Genomic DNA, 24014 nt, shown 5'->3' with positions numbered 1-24014 from the left:
TTTGTCCACCTGCTCTCAGAGTCTCTGTATGCTCCTCTCTCATTATTGACACCAATCCTAGTCTCCTGGCTCCATCTCCTACTGTCCTAGATATATCCACCAAGACCAACAATGGAGTCTCACATACATATGTAAAATATTTGCTACCCAATGTTTACAAGATTAGTACTTGGTGTTCAAAAGGATTTTCTGAGTGGTCCTCCATTTCTTGCTACATCAGATGGTGGTAAGGACAGGTATTTTATGTACAGAAGTTACTGCTTTGGACCTCAGCTTTATTACTTCCTAAATAAAAGGAATATGTCAGGTGAATATCATGTTTTTTCATCTTTAAAATTCCACATTCCCATCAAATTTTAGGTCCAGGAGGCAAATGCTAAAAAAAAATCCTCAATTATAGACCATGCACACATGCCTTAAGAAATTCCACAAGGTGCTAAAAGTAAAAATTTTGCTCTGCTAGGACCAATATTAAGACCTAGAACTGCACAAATTCACAAAAGTTGCACAGATGTACAAAATGGCAACAGGTATCATTTCTCCCCCTGTCTTCTCACCCAGTCTGCCCCATTTCATGATGTCCCCCACTGGTGTGCTTCTGAGCACTTTGCCTGTTTTCAGTGAACCTGGTGTGTGGGTCTAAAAACAGTACAGTGGGGACGTGTGATTTATAAGCAAGAATGCTTTGCTCAGACACAAATTTCAGTTCAGGGCTTCTCTGATCTAGTTTAAATCAAACCACATCCTCCATCTGCATTTGAAGTTTGGAAGCAGGACTTTCTATTGGATATCTATAGGCATAATAAATTGTACTGAGATTATACGGAGCTTGATGTTAAGTCTGGCTTTGTGTTGAAAGCATAGATTCTGATTTTCATTTACAAGGTTTCTGAAACTGTGTGTATCTGAAAGTAAAAGATGTAACAAGAGAAATTGTAAATAGAATTCAGTTGGAACTACACACGGAGCACAAACAATTATTCACATGTAATATGACTTTTCTTCAGGTGAGAAAATAATACCATGTGTCCTTAACACCCATGCTGTACACTCTCATATTCCTCAATTGCCAAATACCTAGTTTATTGGATAAAGAATGAAGAACAGATTGATAACAGTGGATGGAGATACAGTGTTCATAGTGGAGAGAGAGGTATTGAGGGGGTGTGAGTGAAATAAAGATTGGAGGATCAGGTCAAAAGGAGAACGGGAGCAAGACTGACAGTAACAAGACTGAGGAAGCATTACAATAAAAATGAGTCATGATTCCAGAGGGCACAAAATTTGAGGTTTAATATAAGAAATATAAGTATGTAACAAATTCCATAATTGCCTTTAATTACCATTAATTCAGGGCTTCAACTTTATTTTCACCATCTACAAAATGAGATTAGTAGATCAGTGCTCCTTCAGGTTCTAAACCTCCCTAAAAAGAAGATGTATGGATAAATGGGGAGAGTTCTCATCCTTTTCTACCCATCATTTTACTCCAAAGTCATTGCTCTCACCAGGACATTTTTGCTCTTTCCATTAGCCCTTACCCATTGTCCAGTTACTTGGGGGTTGTGAGCAGAGAGGGCAGCAAAGGCCACTTTACTTTATCTGTCAAACCTAAACCACTTCTGATAAAACTGAAAACCCTGGCTACTATGATCTAACATAATAGAAATTCAAAAGAGACCTCAGCATATTAAAATGTGGGTAATATGGTGATCTATTACCTGAGTCTTCACTGAGAACTACCGTTTCTGTACAAATATCTTTATCACCAGCTCTCGGATCTGCTTGGTCCTGACCCCGTAAATGACTGGATTAAGGGCTGGTGGGACAGCCACGTATAGATTAGCCAAAAGAATGTGGATATAGCGGGGAATGTTGTGTCCAAAGCGGTGTGTCATAAAAGAGAAAAATGCTGGTGTGTAGAAACAGAGCATGACACAGACATGAGAGCCACAGGTATTGAGAGCCTTTAGTCGGGCATCCTGAGAGGGGAGGCGGAAAACAGCTTGAAGGATGAGCACGTAGGAGGAGGCAATGAGGATCACATCCACAAAGGCGTTAGAAATCGCCACGAGCCCGTAGATAACATTGACCTTGATGGATGCACAGGCCAACCGGGCAAGACCCATGTGCTCACAGTATGTGTGAGGGATGATGTCATGCCCACAGAAGGGCAGCCTCAGAATGAGAAACACCATTGGAGTCATAAGAATGAAATTTCTTCCCACAACAAGAGAGGCTAGGAGGCCAATGGTTTTATTGGTGAGGATCATGGTGTACTGGAGAGGGTTGCGGATGGCAACAAAGCGGTCATATGCCATGGCCACGAGTAGAACAGTCTCCATGCCTGCAAACATGTGGACAAAGAACATCTGAGCAAGGCAGCCCCCAAAGCTGATCTCTTGAAGCTTGAACCAGAAGATACCCAGCATTTTGGGGATGGTGGACGTGGAAAGACCCAGATCAATCACAGCCAACATGGCGAGGAAGTAGAACATGGGCTGTTGGAGACTGTGTTCCGACTTGATGACAAAGAGAATGGTGATGTTCCCCACGAGGGCAATCAGGTACACAGCACAGAATGGGAAAGCAATCCAGAAATGTGCAGCTTCCAATCCCGGTATCCCTAGCAGGCGAAAGAAGAGGGGATGGAACTGGGTATCATTGATAGGAGACATTCTCCTAATAAGGCTTGCTGAATTTCTGTGAAGGAGGTGGGATGCCACTCAGTTTAAGATCTTTTCTTATCGAGGTCCTGGAAATATAGAAATACCTCTTATCATTACACTACAGGTAATGGCAGAAGTAAGCTAATTTACAGACTTTAGGGATTCTCTTCTTTCCAGAAGGCAGTTGCCTGATTCTCTGATAATACATTACTATTCTGAAATCATAGGTAATATTTTCTTGGCTCTTTTTTGTTATAGTGAGATCTTTGAAAGAAATGACAATGTTTCAGCAATTGTTGTGTACTTACATTTTATGGCATTCTTTTCCATTACATTTTTAAGTAGACTATAATTTCCTTCTTAGAAATTACATACCCAGTGGTTCTCAACTGTTGAAGAAGAAGTCCAAATGATTATGGCTGGTGTGTACTGTTGCCTGTGTTTTGACTTAATAAGAATGTACAGAGTTTTCTCATGGAACTAAGACCGTAACATTACACTTGGGAGCATACTCACAATGTCTGTCTTTGACTTTGTCACATGCTATTTCTACTGAGGCCATTGCTATTTTTAATGATTCCTAATCTTATGAAATGTTCTCTTTTCCAGCCTCATACCTCCTCCAGACTTCTGTTGATTCTGAAATTCCCTGTTGTTGTTTGTTTATGTTGTTTATGTATATGTGGAGTATGTGCATGACTTTGTGTGTGAGACAGACAAAAAGAAAATGCTTTATCAAGAATGTGGTTGCATATAACTCTGTCAGGTAGTTATTGTACCCTAATGATATCCAACAGGGCGTTAGTAATCCCCTGTTCCATAGGAGGTAAGGAGTTTCTCTGCCCCCACAGCATCTCGAGTGAAAACTTCTCTGTACAGGAAGAACACAGTGTTTGCCAGCATTAGGGGGCCATGCAAGGCAGAGAACAAGGATGACAGAGATTATGGAACTTCACTGGGGAGAGTCTTTGGAAGTAGCTAGGATGACACAGCATGAGAGTCACAGTTCAGAGCTGGCCCCACCTTCAGGGAGGCTGTGTTTTGGCAGCTGAGAGACTAGTTTCCAGGCGAGTGTCAGAGGGGACTCTTTTCCGACAGTAGAGTGCAAAGTTGAGGGTACATCCACAATCTCCCAATTTTGGTCAGAATGCTTGCCTCTTTCTGCAGCAGCTGTGGGCAACACACAGTGGCAGAGAGTGTGGGGCCGATATGCTCTAGGATTATTCGTGGAGGAAGGCAAAAATTCGATCTTTTCCTAGATGTGCACACTGACAAGGATCCCAGCACCAAAGTTCATTGAAAGCTCAGGTATATTAGAGACCTTTCCCCTTACTGCCCACCATCTCTCCATTTACTGAAATTGTGAATTTACTTTTACCCTGCTGGCTCTTTTCCCCATTAGCACATTGCTAATAACACAATATTAGAGATGATTTAAATGGACTTTGAAATCATTCAAACATGGCTTGAAATCCTGCCATTCCATCTGCTAGATGGAGATCTTGCACAAACTCCTTTATTTTTCAAGTCAGTTTGTTCTGTGAAATTGGTTTCGTGAATTCCATTGAATGTGATTTGTTTTAAGGAGAATTAAGACCAATGCGTGTAGAGTGCAGGCTCATTGGGTATAGTTACTAAATGGTAGTTATTTAAATTATTATTCCTTCCCCAAGTTTTATCTTTCATTTTAACCCTAAAGAGCAAAAAATCCCTGTCACAAAAATAACCCACTTGATTGTAATGTGCCCATTATTTATGAAGAACTCATGGTGGCTGTAAGGTGAGGTGGAGGAGGTAGGAGGGAGGGATGACACAGAACATTCCAAGGTGAATGAGAGGCACCGGGCCTCACACTGTGACTCATTTCTAGGCCTCTGTGGATGCCCACATAAACCAGAGCAGCTCAGATGGAATGTAGACCATGTTCTCCTCTCCTTACAGATTTCTCACACTGTTGATGGGTGGGGGAACTTTTCTCAGGCTCTGTCATGACTGGGCCACGAAGCAGAAGGCAGGAGGGATCTAGCAGGTGTATTCGGCACCATTAAGGAGTCTTGGATACATTTCCATGGAGAGGGTGCACAGGGGGGCAAGGTAGAATTGATGACCTCTGAATTCCCCAGGCCTATGTAGGAGAAAAACTAATATATTACTGCAGAGGAGAAGCCGAATACCCTCAACATTTTATTTGGTTATGACCTTGCCACACCTCCATCTCCAACCTCAGACCTATGACCGTGACCTGCAGTGTCCCCCTTCAGCCTCATGCACCACAGCAGCCTAGGTGCTGGCTCTGCTTCCCCGTCACTGGTTTTCTGCCAGAACAACGCTCATTATTTGGTGCTCTCAGATGTGGGTACACTGCTACATGTTTGTGGGATCTGGGTGTGAGGTGTGTAGTGCGTGACTGTGTGTGTGTGACCGTGTGTGTGTGTGTGTATGAGTGAGTGTGATAATGCTGCATAGTACTTGCTGGTGTGTCATCAGCTCACCTGCTGACGTCTGCTCCAGTCTGTGGGCTCTGGTGCCTTCTTTGTGAAGAGAATGGAGAGCGGTGCTTTGGGTCACTTCTCAGCCAAGGGGAGGCTACTGTACCCTTCTCTCCTCCTTTACCTTCTCCTTGTGCCCTTCTTTTCCTCTCTAGTATCTCATCTCCCCTGCATCCCTTTCCTCAGGAGCCCCATCAAGCCTCCACACCCCACATCCATCCTGTCACATGGAGGAAAACTTTATAGTGAGTGAGGACATCCCTCATCCTCATCATGTCCCAGAGTCCCAGAGCTTAGCGTTCAGAGTCCTCTGGGCTCTGGGTCATTAGTCCGTCTACCTCCTTCTTCCTCCCTAGTGCGCCTGCAGGGGAACCTCACCGGACTGGACAGAACTCCTGAGCTCAGGGGAGGGGGAGTTCATGAGCTGTGAAGGAAAGAAACATCCTAAAGGGAGAGGAGTCTCTGTGAGCGATGGTACTGATCCTGGCCTCTTCAATGTTATGGATATACTAAGTTCCTGCTATTAAATCTTCAAAGTGTGACTTCGGTGACTTTCCTTAGCTCTTCTTTTCTGTTAAATGGAAATGTGTGAATCCTGGTGCAATTTGGCATTGTTATAACTGTGGTTCAGAATATGAAGAAGAAGTAGATATGTTAGACTCTGTTTTTTGACAGTGTTCGTGCCTGTAGATAATAACGTCAACCTCCAGCCCTGCCTGGCTCTCCTTCCCAGTACATAAACAATAGTGAGCACTGCAGTTTTTGTAGAGTGGCCTTGAGGTGATAGCCTCTGTGTCAGAGGTTGAGGGAACTTCACATTCTTCTAAGAAAACAGAATGCAGGCTGAGCTGAAGGTCCCAATTTCCCTTAGGATCTCCCTTCCTGGATGATGATGGTGTGGTCCGTGTAGTAACAAGGAGGTGCTGTAGGTCACGGATTTCCTGAGGGCAGATAGAACAAGAAGGAAGGACTATTGAATACGTTACACAACCTGCTTTTGTTTTTCATTTTCTACAATCACTTTCGAATTGTTAATCTACTTTATCCTTCCTTTATCTTCTATTCCGTATCAACTACCAGTTTGTTCTCCTTGCTTATGAGACTACTTTTGTTCTTTTGTTCATTTGTTTTTATTCTTTAGATTCCACACAGAAGTGAAATCATGCATTTCTGTGACTTAGCCTAATAAGCTCTTAGTCCATCTATATTGATACATATGACTCAATTTCTTTCTTATTTATAGCTGAATAATATTCTATTCTCTATATACACCACATTGTTTTTATCCATTCGTTCATTGATATACCCTTAGGTTGCTTCCATATCTTAGCTATTGTAAATAATGCTGTAGTAAATATGTATCTTTTTGAATTAATTATTTTGTTTTCTTTAGGCAGATTCTCAGAAGTGGAATTCCTGGGTCAAATGGTATTTCTCTTTTTAATCTTTTGAGGAACCTCCATACTGCTTTGCATAGTGGTTGCACAACCGACCTTCCCACCAACAGTAGAGGAGGGTTCCCTTTTCTCCACATCCTTGCCAACACTTGTTATTTCTTGTCATTTTGGGACTAGCTATTCTGAGTGATGTGAGGTGATGTCTCATTTTGATTTTGATTGGCATTTTGTTGATGATTAGTGATGTTGAACATTTCATGTCAGAAAGGCAATTTTTATGGGTGGCTGCCAAATCTTTGGTTCTGGAGGAGTAAATGGGCTGGAGAACTAGTATTTTTTTTCCAATTTCACTCCTATCCAATCGATTTTTATTAATTCCTAGTTTATGGTTGAAGTTCTTCATCTTTTCATCTAATTTACTTTGTACAATAATCATATTTATTTTGTAATCCAGTTAGTTGATCTCTTTTGAAGTTTGTCCTTTTTTTGTGTGTGCTAGTTCCTTATGTTAATTTTTCTTTTTTACATGTGCTTTTTTTTTTATTGAGTACCAGGCTGTATAAAAGATAACTTGTCAGGATACTTTTAGGCTATCAATATTACATTAGTTCTTATAAGGGGTTAGGGTGAGAGCATCTTTTTCATTCTCATTAGGAATTGATCTAATTCTGATGGGCTACACACTGTGATGATGGTTTTCCTCTGATTTGTCTGTACTCCTTCGGTACTTGTTTGGTGGTATTACCTCTGTTCTTTGTCAAGCTCTGAAGTCCAATGCAAATTTCCCCCCAAAGCCATAATACTGTTAAAACTCTTCTGTATTAACAGCCTCTCTGAGAGAGATCTTCTAATTTTAAAAAATGTGAAGTCCATATTGAGGAAAAGCAGTATGAAAGGCAGGCTTCATCTTTCTTAGTTTTCTGATTTTTTCTGGGATCTTGGTCTAATTATCTTTGGTTCTTCATTAGGTATCCAGTGTTTTAAAACATGTTTCAAATACTCTGTTCATTATTTCAAATATTTTTCCCCCTTTGAAGAAGCATTGCTCTGAAATAGCTATTTTATCATTACTAGAAGTAGAAATCCACCAAACATTCTCACGTAAAAATATTACATTATAATCAATTTATCAACAGTTGTTTTAATTTAACTATACTTTTGTTGATTTCTTTTGCTCAATGTTTTAATACCATAAATTGATTTTCAAATGATTCCTTTTTTGGGTAGAATATATTTAGAGTTTGTTTAGTCCTTTGCAAAAATATTCAGTAAAATTTTAGTCTTAATTCTGAAAATGTCTTCATATTATTCTTGAATATGAATGATGAACTGAATATGAATGATGCATTGACTTCTAAATCATCTTTCCTCAGATCATGAAGACTTTTTTTTAGCATCCACATTTGTGTATGAGAATTCTGATCTCAGTCAGATTATGCTTTTCTGGAGGATAGAAGTAACTGGCAATCCATTTTATACATCTCTGTATAAAATGTGGGAAGGATTTTGGACATGTAATCCATGAATGTAAGCATACTTTTAGTATCCTGGTGATTGTCTCATGGTATGCTCTGGTCTCTGTACTGATGGCCCTGAACTGGAAATTACTGAGCTTGTTTAGAAAAAAGTGGCCTTCATTCTCTGGAAAGCCTATATTTCATTTGTTTTAGGCTGTTGATTACATTATCTACTTTTTCCATCCACATTCCTTCCCTTTTCTTGAATTTTTAAAATGTCTGTTGAATTCCTGTATATTAACAATTAACTAGCTGAAAGAGAAATAGGAAAATAATTACATCAAAAAGAATAAAATACCTAGGTAAAAACCTAACCAAGGAAGTAAAAGACATGTAATCTGAAAATTGTAAGACACTGATGAAAGAAATTGAAGGAGGAACAAATGAATGTAAATCTACCCATGCTCATGTTTAGGAAGAACTAATATTGTCAAAATGGCCATCTTGCTTAAAATAAAGATTCAATGCGATGCCTACCAAAATACCAATGGCATTTTAAAATGAACTAGGGCAAATAATTCTAAAATTCATGCAACCATAAAAGACCTCAAATAGCCCCAAAAAGCAATCTTGAGAATGAAGAACAAAGCTGGGGGTATTATGCTCCTTGACTTCAAGATATACTATAAAGCTACAGTAATCAAAACAGTCTGGTACTGACACAAGAACAGATCCATAGATCAGTGGAACATAATAGAGGGCCCAGAGAGAAACCCATGGATAAATGATCAATTAATATATTTTAAAGGAGCCATGAATATACAATGGGGGAAAAGACGGTCTCTTTAATATTTGTTGTTGGGAAAACTGGACAGCTACATGCAAGAGAATGAAACTGGATTACTAACTCCATATACAAAAGTAAACTTGATTTCAAGTAAACTGGATTAATGATCTACAAAACTCTTGGAAGAAAACACAGGCAGAAATCTCTTGAATATAACCATGAACAAATTCTTTCTGGACACGTCTTCCCAGGCAAGGGGAACAAAAGCAAAAACAAAGAACTGGGACTACATCAAACTCAAAAGCTTCCTTAGAGCAAAGGACACCATCAACAAAACAAGAAGGCAACCTACAGTATGGGAGAATATATTCACAAATGATTTATCTCATAAGGGTTTAACATAAAAATATATGAAGAACTCATACACCTTAACACCAAAAAACCAAATAACTTGATTAAAAAATAGTCAGAGGATTTGAACACACATTTTTCCAAAGAAGCAATGCAGATGGCCAACAGGCATATGAAAAGATGCTCCACATCACTAATCATTAGGGAAGTGCGAATCAAAACCACAATGAGATCACTTCACACTGGTTAGAATGGTCAGTATCCAAAAGACAGGAAATAATAAGTGTTGATGAGGATGTGGAGAAAATGGAACCCTCCTACACTATTGGTGGGAATGTTAATTGGTGCAGTTACTATCGAAGGCAGTATAGAGGTTCCTCATAAAACTTCAATAGAAATGCCATAATGACCCAGTAACTCCACTGGTAGGAATTTGCCTGAAGAAAACAAAATCTCTAAAAAGATGTATGCACCCCTATGTTTATTGTCACATCACTTACAATAGCCAATATATGGATGCAACCAAAGTGTCCATCACTAGATGAATGGATAAAGGAGAGGTGGTACATACACACAATGGAATATTTTGCAGGCATAAAAAGAAAGAAATCCTGGCATTTGTGACAACATGGATGGACCTAGATGGCATTATGCTAAATGAAATAAGCCAAGAGGAGAAAGACAAATATCATATGATTTTACTTATATGTGTAAAGACAAAACAAAACAAAATTTAAAAAATAGCAGCAGATTCAAAGACACTTAGAAGCAACTGATGGTCACTATGGGAGAGGCATTGGGTTTAATGGGTAGGGTTGAGGAGGATAAAAAGACACAAAAATCTCAGTCCTAAAACGAATTGGTCACAGGAATGGAAATATAGCAGGGAGAATATAGCCAATGGTTCTGTAAGATCTTTCTATGTTGACAGAAACTACTCATTTGGGTGAGGATTTAATAGTGTGTATTATGGTTGAGTCACTGTGTTGTACACTTGAATCCAATAATATATTGTATATCAAGTATATTTTAATAAAGTATATGTAAAAAATCAGGTCTGTTCATGACATATGCTGTATCCATAATAATGTTATATATTTATTAGTTTATTTCTTGCTTATCATTAATTTTAATGTGCTTTTGAAAGATCAGAAATAAATACTTGTGCTCAAAGAAGTATCTTGACATAGAAATTTAGGCAGAATATTATGACAAATATCTAATCGTTAAATAGCTAAATCAAGTGGGTATTTTGCGCCTCATTACTTTAAGGGGTAAGGAATAGCAAACTGGATAGTATCTGTGACTCTAAGTTGATGGCTATAAAAACTTGTGAATACTTCTGTTCTTACTGTTTCTCTTCTGTTACCTCAATATTAAGTCTCGTCACTGAGACTGAATGATATCAATAGTAATACATTTTAAAAATATTTGTTTGGCATATTAAATTAATAAAAATCACTAAGAATGCCATGGAATTGAGTGAATTGATTCCTATGGTAATTTCCAAAGTCATATTTGACCTTATCTTTGTTTGAAGAATTTTCTACTTAGGTCAGTTAACTCCTCTTCAAGTTCCTATACTTTCAATTACCATTCTTTTGTTTTTACTGCCAATTTTGAAAACCATGAATGGATTGTTGATACCTAGTTTGTCCATTTCATATTTATTTCCTGTTAAATTCACGTTTTCATATTCTAAGGTTCTTTACAATCCAGTTTCTATTCCCACTCCTTTTCCTATATTTGCATGTCAAAGCTCATGATTAATATTGTTTTCTCTTCTATATATTTCAGTGCTCAACCAATGTTATCCAGTTAAAAAAAATTTTTTAAAGTATTCATCCTTGACTGATGTGGCATGGCCCATGCACACGTTACACAGACTCACAGATTAGAAGCCCTTAGCAAGTTCACTGTCTTCCATTTTAAAGAGTCATGTAGCAACCGTGAATTCAGTTACCGAAATTTTTATACACACACACATACACACACACATTTTGTTAATACCTCTGAGGGTATACTGAAGTTCTGTCCTAAACAATTCCTCTGTGTGCGTGTGTGTGTGTGTGTGTGTGTGTGTGTGTGTGTGTGCATGTGTTAGGGGAATTTTCAATTGTCTCCTGGGTATCAGAGAGGTTGAGGTATTGAAGTTAAAATTAATAGGGGTTCCCTTTGGTCATTGCACCACTGAAGAGAAACTCTAGGGAAATATCAGTGAACCACTAACCTACTGTTTCCCTCAGTGAATTTTCTCTATGAATTGATTCTAGATAACACATATAAATGGATCATATATTTGGGATCATATATTTGTATTCTTTTGTGCCTACCTTCTTTAACTTAACATGTTTTTACATTGCATCCGTGTTGTAGCATACATCAGTATTTCATTTCTTTTTATGGCTAAACAATATTACATTATGGATCCACTTTTTTTGTTTATGAATTCTTCAGTTGGTACAACTTTGTGTTGTTTCCATACTTTGGCTATTGTCAATAGTGCTGCTATAAGCAGTCTGTCTGAACACCTATTTCTTATTATTTTAGATATATATACCAAGGAATGGAATTTTGGAGCCATCTTATAATTCTATGCTTAACTTTTTGGAGAAATACCAAACTGCTTTCCTCAATGGCTGCATCAATTTATATACCCACCAGTAATAGATAATGACTCCCATTCATCATATCCTTTCCAATACTTGTCCTTTCCAATTATAGCCATCTAGTGGGTGCCAAGGGATATTTAATTGAATTTTCTATTTTCATTTATCTAATGATTAATGATGTTGAGCTTTTTTTTTATGGGCACCTTAGCCTTTATATATCATTAAGGAAATGTATGAAATTTTTGCCCATTTTTTGATTAGTCGTTTGTCTTTATACTGTTGAGTTGTGAGATTTCTTTATATATTCTGGGTACATGACCCTCATCAGATATATTATTTTCAAATTATATCTCCCCTTCAATGGATTATCATTATATTTTCTTGTTAGTGTGGTGTGATACACAAGTTTTAAATTCTGATGAAGTTCAATTTACCTATTTTTTCTTCTGTTGCTTTGTGTTGGTTGGCCAATATAAGAAATCATTGCCACATTTAAGGTCATGAAGATTAACCTTTTTTATTTAGTTTAAAAGTTTTTCATTTATTATACTTAGGTATTTGGTCCACCTTTTTTAGCAGCAGCTTCTATTTTATATGATTTTTTCATTACTATTATTATTGAAGTATAGTTGATATACAGTATTATATTGGTTTCAAGTATACAATGTAGTGATGCAACAGTTAACTTCATTATTGAATGTTCACCATGACTAATGTAGTTCCTGGCAACATGGAATGATATTACAGAAATATTGACTATATTCTTTATGCTCTATTTTCATTCCCATGACTAATTTATATTATGACTGGGATTTTGAGTCTCTTTATCCCCTTCACCTATTTTGCCCACCCATACCCACACCTCCCCATGGTAAACACCAGTCCCTTCTCAGTGTCTGGAGTCTATTTCTGCTTTGTCTATTTGTTTTTATTTTGAATTATCTTTTCTTATATGGTATGAGTTAAAGGTCCAAACACATTGTTTTTATGTAGATATACAGCTGTCCCAGCACCATTTTGAGTATACTATTTTTTCCCATTGAATTGCCATGGTACCCTTCTGAAAAATCAGCTGACCGTAAACAGGTTTATTTCTCAACTCACAGTCATATTCCATGGATTTGTATTGATCTGTATGTCTACACTTTTTTGAACATTTACGTTTGTAGTAAGTTTTGAAATAAGGAAGTGTTAATTTTCCAACTTTGTTTTTTATTTTCAAGATTGTTTTCGTTATTCAGAACAACTTGCTGTTCCATGTGAATTTTAGGGTCAGCTTTTCCTTTTCTGCAAAAGAGGACATTGAGATTTTGACTGAGATTGCACTGAATATATAGACCACTTTGGGAAGAGTTGTCCTCTTAAGAGCATTAACTTTTCTAATCCATAAGCACAGGAAGTCTTTCCATTTATTTAAACCTTCTTCAATCTCTTTCAGCAGTGTTTTATAGCTTTTAGTACACAAATATTGTCCTTGGCTAAACTTATTCTTGGTGCTGTTGGAAATGGAATTGTTTTTTCAATTTCCTTTTCAGATTGTTCATTGCTAGTACGTAAAAATACAGCTGATTTTTGTGTTGTTCTTGTGTAACTTCGCTAAATTTGTTTATTAACTCTAATACAAGTTTTACGGATTCTTTATAATTTTCTCTTAAGACTATGTCATCTACAAACAGAGATAGTTTACAACTTCCTTTCTAATTTGAGTGACTTTTTCTTACCTAATTTCTCTAGTTTCAAATTTCAAGGACCATGTTAATAAATGCCAGTGGTGAAAGCAGGCATTTTTGTCTGTAACCTAAGGGAGATCATATATTGTACACTGAGTATGATATGAGGTGTCGTTTTTTCCATAAATGCCCTTTTATTATGTTGAGGGAGTTTTCTTATATTCCTAGTTTGTTGAGTGTTTTTATCATGAAAGGGAGTGAGATTTTTGTCAAGTATTCTTTATGCATCAATTGATAGGATTATGTGTTTTTTCTCTTCATTTCATTAATGTTGTATAAGGTACTGATTGATTCTCTCATCTAGAACCACCCTTGCATTCCTGGGATAAATTACACTTGGTCATGGTATATAATCCTTTTAATACACTGTTGGATTTGGTTTAGTAGCGTTTTACTGAGGATTTTTCATCTATATTCATAAGGACAATTTTATATATTTTTCTCATGAAAAAAATAAATACAATCTGCAACATAAGAACAAAACCCCACTCTGTGTGTGTGTGGGTGTGTGTGTGTGATGTGAAATGAGTTTCTGAAAGTACCAGATATTTTGTAGCAGAATGACCCACATATTATAGTTCAATATTATTTCCTCAAGGTCACCAAGAAGTGACAGACTAGGGATTTGTCTGGTCTTTTTTGGCCATGTGCATAGTCATGTACCTGTGTGTGGCTTTCTATCTTAGGAATACTTTAGAGCTTTGAAAAACTCTGTGTAGTCCGTTTATTACCCAATTTTTCCTTTCAAGATTTTTGGTCAGTCTCTTATTAGCCTCAGCTGTTATTCCTGCTCTACAAAGTTGCAATGTTAAACAATTTCTTTGGATTTTTTTTATTAATAGTCTGGGGAACAGTTATTCACAGTGAGTGAGCTTTGAGTCAAGTGAAAGATGCACTCCATGAAGGGGAATTTCCTGGCAGCTGATGTACCAGACAATTAATGACAGTTCTCTGGGAGTGAATCTCCAAGATACTGTTAGTCTCCATCCCAGGGGAAGTGGAGTGGTAAGAAAAGTATAAATGCCTTCTACACAGTATGATAAATGGCATGCATCCAGAATATGCCAAGGGATGTTTCTTAGAAATTCATAGAGACCAAGGTAAGTCATTTCATGTTTAGGTCGTGAACAATAGCAAAAGGAATGGGGAAGGAGCTTGCAGCACAATACTGTGGAGCTATGGGGGGAAGTGAAAGTAATGAAAACAAGATGAAGAGAGCACGCACACTCGGGCTCACAGTCTCTTGAGGCTACACTTTTCCTACAGGTACTTATACCTGTGTCCATGCAAAACCTAATGTGCATAGATTAAGGTTACAAATGTGAAAGAAATCACCATGAGCCTTATGCAAAAGTATATAGAACACTTTCAGATAAATAGACTGGAATTTTACTCTTCCCTTTTATTTTTCCTATACTCCAGAGGTTGAATTTCCATTCTGAAGAGGACATTCTTACATCCTTTCTTTTTTATATCATCCTGTTTATTAGGAACTGTGGCAGAGAGTGAGGCAGGCTCTATTCCTGGTGCCATATATTGCTCAGGAAAAGCCAGCAGGAATTGAGGAAGGCATTTCATCTCATTTCCTGTTTTGAAAACTCTGGTATAAAACTGTCATGTAACATTGTCTAAATTCAAGTTGTTCAACCTGTTGATTTGATATATTTGTAATATTATGATAAAATTGCTCCAAGAGCTATCACCATATCACAACACATGATTATAACAGTATTTAAGATTAAGTCTCTTAGCCATTCTGAAGTATATACTGCAGTAACATTGACTAAAATCATTTAACATCTTTCTAAATAGAAGGAAAGGCCCAGAATAAAACATTGTTTTGTGTGTTACAGGGATGTGGACAAAGAGCGAAGTGCAGCAGGTTTGCCTACTGGGGAATAGACAGCTGTGCCTGATTTGTGCAACAGCTAATTGTGGCAGAGAGAATGTCTGTGCCTAATGACACCCAGTTCCACCCTTCTTCTTTCCTTCTGCTGGGCATACCAGGAATGCAAGATGTGCACGTCTGGGTCGGGTTCCCCTTGCTCTTTGTGTACCTTGTTGCCGTCCTGGGGAACGCTGCTGTGCTGTTTGTCATCTGGACTGAGCACAGTCTCCATGAGCCTATGTACTACTTCCTGGCCATGATGGACTCCACCGACCTGGGCTTGTCCACAGCCACCATCCCCAAAATGCTGTGCATCTTCTGGTTCCACCTCAAGGATATATCTTTTGAAAGCTACCTTTCCCAGATGTTCTTCATCCACTTCTTCACTGCCATGGAGAGCATCATGCTGGTCGCCATGGCCTTTGACCGCTACACTGCCATTTGTAAACCCCTTCACTACACCGTCGTCCTCTGCAGCGAAACCATCAGCATCATTGCAGGCGCTGGTGTCCTGCGGAGCCTGTGCATGGTGGCCCCCCTGGTGTTCCTCCTCCTGAGGCTGCCCTTCTGTGGGCACCGTGTCATCCCTCACACCTACTGTGAGCACGTGGGCATCGCCCACTTGTCCTGTGCCAGCATCAAAGTGAACATTATGTTTGGCCTTGGCAACATTTCTCTCTTATTATTGGATGTGGTCCTTATTGTTCTCTCCTATGTCAGGATCCTCCATGCAGTCTTTTGCCTGCCTTCTTGGGACGCTCGACTCAAAGCCCTCCACACCTGTGGTTCCCACATTGGTGTCATATTAACTTTTTTCACTCCAGCATTTTTCTCTTTCTTGACACACTGTTTTGGCCACAATATTCCTCAATATATCCACATTTTCTTGGCCAACCTGTATGTGGTTTTTCCACCAGCCCTCAATCCTGTCATCTATGGGGTCAGGACCAAGCAGATAAGGCAGCAAATCCTGAGGATTTTTCTCAAGACAGATAGCTAACCAGTAAGAGGTCATGGTGGATTTTTGTTAGAATTCATGTTTCCTGCATTGTAAGAAGTGGTTGTTCTACATCTAATCCAATAAAAAGTTGGAAGATGTAGGGGAATATTGAGCCAATAACATTAATTATCTTTGAGTTGTAGGTTTTAAATTTAAAGTTAGTAATATGCATACTGATGATGATATTGGAATGAGACAATCAGATATCCGCATGCAAGAAAAGGTGAATTTAGACCCTTACTTTACACTGTAGAACAATTAACATATAATGTATAAGAGAGGTAAAGACAAAAAGCTAAAGTATAAAAAACACAGTATAACTTATTTGTAATATCATTCACAAAACATAAACATATGGCATCAATTGTAAGAAATCGATTTAAATGATTAATTGGGCTTCATTAAAAATCAAAAATTATTTTCTTCAAAAGATACTCGTAATTAAATGAAGAGGCAAATCATAGTTTTGGGGAGTATATTTACACATGATATGTATGATAAAGGACTTGAATTAAAATTATATCAAGAACTCTTATAACTCAATTATAGGGTCAAATTGCCCAATTAAAATAACAAATTATTGTATACATAGTTATTAAAACATAAATAATAATTATATAAAATGATTTTAATAATTCTCCACTAAGTATATATATGTATTAAAACCACAGTGTTGACTGCCATCCTGCACATTAATCCAAAATCCTTAATAGTGAGCTTTCTGAGAGCACTTCTCTGTAGATCTCCTATGTCAGAGTCTGTTTCGATGGAACTCAGTTGAAGATGGAATTGTTTTTTAAGGGGTATTTTCAACAATTCTGTGTTATGATATTTTCCATAATGTGTTTTATTTGTCTTGAAGCTTTCAATAATTAGTGTCTTTTTGTTCAATATTTTACTTGATATGCTATTTTTTAATGCAATTATTACAGAAATTTGTACTCTTTTTGAATGAAATTGTATGTCTTTCATTAGTTTTGTAAAAAATGTAGCCCCATTGGATTAAAGATGGCAGTGTGAGAGGAGAGACAGAGGCTTCCTCCTAAAACTGGATACAATTAGAAAATACAGTTGGCTCAACTAATCCTGTGAGAGCAACAACAAAGAGGACATCGCTCCTCAAGGGAGGAACAACCTAAGACAGGCACAGTCGCAGGTATGCCATCAGGTGAGAAATTGGGGATCAACAGAGGTGAGGCTTAGAACCTCACCCCCCCGTTCTGAGAGAAATCATCTGCATATGTGGATGTTTTATTGCCCTTGTCTAGCTTGGATTAACACATAGTCAGTCTACAGGCACACACCTGATAATTTACATTTGCTCTCTTACAACACTAAATTATGTTTTCTACCTTTATCTTGTATCTACCTACCACTTCAGCATGTTATTAAAAATAATAATAATAAAGAGAGAAATGTGGTATCCACATGTAAATCAAGTATAAAAATCAAATGAGTATTCATATTTGAACTGACTGTTTATAGTTCATAATGCATGAGCAAAACCAAAAGTTTCTGTGATGACTGCCCTTGTACTGTTCACCATGTAACTTATCCACTATGTAAGAATTTGTTCTCCATGTAAGAACTTGTCCGTTATGCTTCAGAAGATTGGAGACTGACAGAAATTAGGCTTGGGGTGGATTAATGATTGTGCATTGAGCACTGACTCCCCTATACAGAATTTTACTGTTGTTAACAACCATTTGAACAATAAATATGAGAGATGCCCTCACAACAACAAGAAAAAAAAAGTACACACTTCCAATTGTAAAATAAATAAGTAACCATGATGTAATGTATAGCATAAGGAATATAATCAAAATATTGTAACAACTTGGTATGGTGATAGCTGGTACCTAGAATTATCATGTATACAAATGATGAATCACTGTGTTGTACACCTGAAACTAATGTAATACCTTGTGGCAACTACCCTTCAATAAAAAATAATTATCTAAAAAAAAGAAAGAGGACATCGCCAGACTGCATACACCTGGAAAAAAGAGCAGGCCTCACCAAACAGGGTAACGTACCAAAGCTGTGGCCAGGTGGGACCCAAGCCCTTCCCACACCTTAGCTCACCCACGGGAGGAAGTGAAATGGAGCAGGGAGGGAGTGGAAGGCCTGGGACTGCTGAATACCTAGCTCCTGAGATCTGCTCTGGGAGCACAAACCTACATTTCATGGTGCTTTCATGATACTCGCATGACTACCAGGTTGGAACATTAATACAGGCAGAATTCCTGGAGAACTGAGATTCCAGCCACTGTGGAAAGCAGGGATCCATATCCGGCTGCTCTGGGACAAAAGCTTATACCTGTGTGCTCAGCCCACTGGCTCAGGCATTGGAGACAGGCACAGCAGCCAGAAAGCGGGTAACAGCTCTTTCCTTCCCCCAGGCACCAATACAGCTCCCATGCAACCCCTGACATTGCTTCAGGGGCTGAGCAGCTCCAGAGACTACAGCTTCTGGACACTAGAGGGCGCCATACACAAATATAAAACGCCAAAGGAACCTGGTCCAGAGTAAAATTAATATAACCCCAGAGAGAGATTTAAATGACATGGACCTTACGACTCTTCCAGAAAGGGAGTTCAAAATAAAAATCATCAATATGCTAATGGAGGTACGGAAAGATATCCAAGAACTCAGGAATGAATTCAGGTTGGAGATCTAATCGCTGAAGACCATGATGGAGGGTATTAAAAGCAGGTTGGATAAAGTGGAGGAGATGATAAATGAAATAGAAACTAGAGAAGAAGAATACAAAGAAGCTCAGGCACAGAAAGAAAAAAGGATTTCTAAAATGAAAGAATATTGAGAGAACTGTGTGACCAATCCAAATGGAACAATATTCACATTATAGGGATACCAGAAGAAGAAGAGAGAGAGAAAGGGATAGAAAGTGTCTTTGAGGAGGTAGTTGCTGAAAACTTCCCCAATCTGGGGAAGGAGATAGTCTCTCAGGCCATGGAGATCCACAGATTCCCCCTACACAAGTGACCCAAGGAAGACAACACCAAGACACATAGTAATTAAAATGGGAAAGATCAAGGATAAGGACAGACTGTTAAAAGAAGCCAGAGGCATAAATAAGATTACATACAAAGGAAAGCCCATCAGACTAACATCAGACTTCTCAGCAGAAACCTTACAGGCCAGAAGGGAGTGGCATGATGTATTTAATGCCATGAAGCAGAAGGGCCTGGAACCAAGATTACTTTATCCGGCAAGATTATCATTTAAATTTAAAGGAAGGATTAAACAATTTCCAGATAAGCAAAAGCTGAGAGAGTTTACCTCCCACAAACCATCTCTGCAGTCTATTTTGGAGGGACTGCTATAGATGGAAGTGTTCCGAGGGTTGGATAGCTGTCACCAGAGGTAGTAAAATCATGGTAGGGAGGGCTGAGCAGCTGATTGCGAGGCAAATGCAAAATTAAATTGACTATCCCCAAAGCCAATCAAGGGATAGATTAAAAGTATAGAATCTGATACCTTAAATATAAAGAATGAAGGAGGAAGAAAAAGGAGGAGACAAAGAAAAGAACCTTTAGATTGTGTTTGTAACAGCATACTAAGTGAGTTAAGTTAGACTCTTACATAGTAAGGAAAGTAAACTGGAACCTTTGGTAACCATGAATCTAAAGCCTGAAATGGCAATAAGTACATACCTATCGATAATCACCCTAAATGTATATGGACTGAATGCACCAATCAAAAGACATAGAGTCACTGAATGGATAAAAAGACAAGACCCATCTATATGCTGCTTACAAAAGACTCACCTCAAACCCAAAAACATGGGCAGACTAAAAGTCAAGAGATGGAAAAAGATATTTCATGCAAACAATAGGGATAAAAAAGCAGGAGTTGCAGTACTAGTATCAGACAAAATAGACTTCAAAACGAAGAAAGTAACAAGAGATAAAGAAGAGCATTACATAATGATAAAGGGCTCAGTCCAACAAGAGGACAAAACCATTGTAAATATATATGCACCCAACACAGGAGCAGGAGCATATGTGAAACAAACACTAACTGAATTAAAAGGGGAAATTGAATGCAATGCATTCATTTTAGGAGACTTCAACACACCATTCTCTCCTAAGGACAGATCCACCAGACAGAAAATAAGTAAGGACACAGAGGCACTGAACAACACACTAGAACAGATGGACCTAATAGACATCTATAGAACTCTACACCCATAAGCAACAGAATACACATTCTTCTCAAGTGCACATGGAACATTCTCTAGAATAGACCACATACTAGGCCACAAAAAGAGCCTCAGTAAATTCAAGAAAATTGAAATTGTACCAACCAGTGTCTCAGATCACAAAGCTATGAAACTAGAAATAAATTATGAAAAGAAAATGAAAAATCCCACAAACACATGGAGGCTTCACAACATGCTCCTACATAACCAATGGAACAATGTCAAAATAAAAACAAATCAAGCAATATATGGAGACAAATGACAACAATAGCTCAACACTGCAAAATCTGTGGGACGCAGCCAAGGCTGTGCTAAGAGGAAAGTATATTGCAATACAGGCCTACCTCAAGAAAGAAGAACAATCCCATATAAGCAGTCTAAACTCAAAATTATGAAACTAGAAAAAGAAGAACAAATGAGGAACAAAGTCAGTAGAAGGAGGGACATAATAAAGAGTACAGCAGAAATAAATAAAATTGAGAAGAATAAAACAATAGAAAGAATCAATGAAAGCAAGACCTGGTTCTTCGAGAAAATAAACAAAATCGATAAACCCCTAGCCAGGCTTATCATGAAAAAAAGAGAATCTACACACATAAACAGAATCAAATGAGAAAGGAAAAATCACTATGGACATCACAGAAATACAAAGAATTATTAGAGACTACTCTAAAAAATTATATGATAACAAACTGGATAACCTAGAAGAAATGGATAACTTTCTAGAAAAATACAATCTTCCACGGCTGAACAAGGAAGAAACAGAAAACCTGAACAATCCAATTACCAGCAACAAAATTGAACTGGTAATCAAAAACCTATCTAAGAACAAAATCCTGGGCCAGATGGCTTCACTGCTGAATTTTATCAAACATTTAGTTTTGATTCTCCTTAAAGTTTTCCAAAAAATAGAAGAGGAGGGAATACTTCCAAACTCCTTCTATGAGGCCAGCCAGCATCACTCTAATACCAAGACCAGGCAAAGAGACCACAAACAAAGAAAATTACAGACCAAAATCTGTGATGAACATAGATGCAAAAATACTGAACATAATACTAGCAAACTGAATTCAAAAATACATAAAAAAGATCATCCATTATGATCAAGTTGGATTTATGCCAGGGATGCAAGGATGGTACAACATAAAAAAATCCATCAACATCATCCACCACATCAACACAAAGGACAAACACCACATGATCATCTCCATAGATTCTGAAAAGCATTCAACAAAATTCAACACCCATTCATATAAAAACTCTCAACAAAATGGGTATAGAGGGCAAGTACCTCAACATAATAAAGGCCATATATGACAAAGCCACAGCCAACATTATACTTAACAGCAAGAAGCTGAAAGCTTTTCCTTTAAGATTGGGAACAAGACAAGGATGCCCACTCTCCCCACTTCTATTCAACATAATATTGGAGGTCCTAGTCACAGCAATTAGACAACATAAAGAAATAAAAGGCATACAGATTGGCAAGGAAGAGGTTAAACTGTCCCTGTATGCAGATGACATGATGTTGTACATAAAAAACCCTAAACAACCCACTCCAAAACTACTAGATCTAATATCTGAATTGAGCAAATTTGCAGGATACAAAATTAATACACAGAAATCTGTGGCATTCCTATACACTAACAATGAACTAGCAGAGAGAGAAATCAGTAAAACGATTCCATTCACAATTGCATCAAAAAGAATAAAATACCTAGGAATAAACCTAACCAAGGAAGTGAAAGACCTATACTCTGAAAACGACAAGACACTCATGAGAGAAATTAAAGAAGATACCAATGAGTGGAAACACATCCCATGCTCATGGATAGGAAGAATTAATATTGTTAAAATGGCCATCCTGTCTAAAGCAATCTATAGATTCAGTGCAATTCTTATCAAAATACCAACAGCATTCTTCAATGAACTAGAGAAAATCCTTCTGAAATTCACATGGAACCAGAGAAGACCTTGAATAGCCAAAGCAATCCTTAGAAGGAAGAATAAAGCAGGGGAAATTACGTTCCCCAACTTCAAACTCTACTACAAAGCCACAGTAATCAAGACAATTTGGTACTGTCACAAGAGCAGACCCATAGACCAATGGAACAGACTAGAGAGCCCTGACATAAACCCAACCATACATGGTCAATTAATATTTGATTAAGGAGCCATGGACATACAATGGGGAAATGACAGCCTCTTCAACAGCTGGTGTTGGCAAAACTGGACAGCTACATGCAAGTGAATGAAACTGGATTTTTGTTTAACCCCATACACAACAGAAAATTCGAAATGGATTAAAAACTTGAATGTAAGTCATGAAACCATAAAACTCTTAGAAGACAACATAGGCAAACATCTCCTGAATGTAAGCATGAGCAACTTCTTCCTGAACCCATCTCCTTGAGAAAGGGAAACAAAAGCGAAAATAAACTCATGGAGCTACATCAAACTAAAAAGTTTTTGTACAGCAAAGGACATCATGAACAAACCAAAAAGTCATCCTACAGTATGGGAGAATATATTTGTAAATGACATATCTGACAAGGGGTTAACATTCAAAATATATAAAGAACTTACACCCCTCAACACCCAAAAAACAAATAACCTGATTAACAAATGGGCAGAGGATATGAAGAGACAGTTCTCCAAAAAAGAAATTCAGATGGCCAACAGACACATGAGAAGATGCTCCACATCACTAATCATCAGGGAAATGCAAATTAAAACCACAGTGAGATATCACCTCACACAAGTAAGGATGGCCAGCATTGAAAAGACTAAGAACAAACAAATGTTGGCGAGGATGCAGAGAAAGGGGTACCCTCCTACACTGCTGGTGGGAATGTAAGCTAGTTCAACCATAGTGGAAAGCAATATGGATGTCCCTCAAAAAAATAAAAATAGAAATACCATTTGTCCCCAGAATCCCACGTTTTGGAACATACCCAAAGAATACGACCTCTCAGATTCAAAAAGACATATGCACCCCTCTGTTCATCGCAGCACTTTTTACAATAGCCAAAATATGGAAGCAATCTAAGTGTCCATCTGTAGATGAACGGATAAAGGAGATGTGGTACATATATACAATGGAATACTATTCAGCCATAAGAAAGAAAAAAATCCTACCATTTGCAACAACATGGATTGAGCTGGAGGACATTGTGCTCAGTAAAATAAGCCAGGTGGAGAAAGACAGATGCCAAATGATTTTCCTCATTTGTGGAGTATAACAATGAAGCAAAACTGTAGGAACAAAATGACAGCAGACTCAGAGACTCCAAGAATGAACTATTGGTTACGAAAGGGAAGGGGTGTGGGAGGGTGGGTGGGGTTGGAGGGATAAGAGGATTGAGGGGTATTATGTTTAGTACACATGGTGTGGGGGATCACGGAGAG

The 24014-nt window shown here is 37.9% G+C and overlaps 2 protein-coding genes across 2 annotated transcripts; one reads left to right on the top strand and one right to left on the bottom strand.

The window, feature by feature from the left end:
• Nucleotides 1-1739: 1739 nt before the first annotated feature.
• On the bottom strand, nucleotides 1740-2684 carry LOC118933096 (olfactory receptor 52E4-like). The gene has a single exon (XM_036927069.2). It carries the CDS (start codon nucleotides 2676-2678, stop codon nucleotides 1740-1742), a length of 939 nt encoding a protein of 312 aa, XP_036782964.2. The 5' UTR covers nucleotides 2679-2684.
• A 12748-nt stretch (nucleotides 2685-15432) lies between these two features.
• LOC130684877 (olfactory receptor 52E8-like) lies at nucleotides 15433-19824 on the top strand. The gene is made up of 2 exons (XM_057507281.1): nucleotides 15433-16363; nucleotides 19326-19824. Exons 1-2 carry the CDS (start codon nucleotides 15439-15441, stop codon nucleotides 19385-19387), a joined length of 987 nt encoding a protein of 328 aa, XP_057363264.1. The 5' UTR covers nucleotides 15433-15438; the 3' UTR covers nucleotides 19388-19824.
• The last annotated feature ends 4190 nt before the right edge of the window (nucleotides 19825-24014 follow it).

Source organism: Manis pentadactyla, chromosome 9 (assembly GCF_030020395.1).
Source record: "Manis pentadactyla isolate mManPen7 chromosome 9, mManPen7.hap1, whole genome shotgun sequence".
NCBI classification, from domain to species: Eukaryota; Metazoa; Chordata; class Mammalia; order Pholidota; family Manidae; genus Manis; species Manis pentadactyla.
This window is presented reverse-complemented; position numbering and strand designations above follow the sequence as displayed.

What these genes read in the sequence shown, in the direction of transcription:
- LOC130684877 (XM_057507281.1), top strand. Translation starts at nt 15,439, where the DNA reads ATGTCTGTGCCTAATGACACCCAGTTCCACCCTTCTTCTTTCCTTCTG. An exon ending in GCAAATCCTGAGGATTTTTC is followed by an intron (nt 16,364 to 19,325) that starts TCAAGACAGATA and finishes AAAACTTCCCCA; the next exon opens with ATCTGGGGAAGGAGATAGTC.
- LOC118933096 (XM_036927069.2), bottom strand. Translation starts at nt 2,678, where the DNA reads ATGTCTCCTATCAATGATACCCAGTTCCATCCCCTCTTCTTTCGCCTG.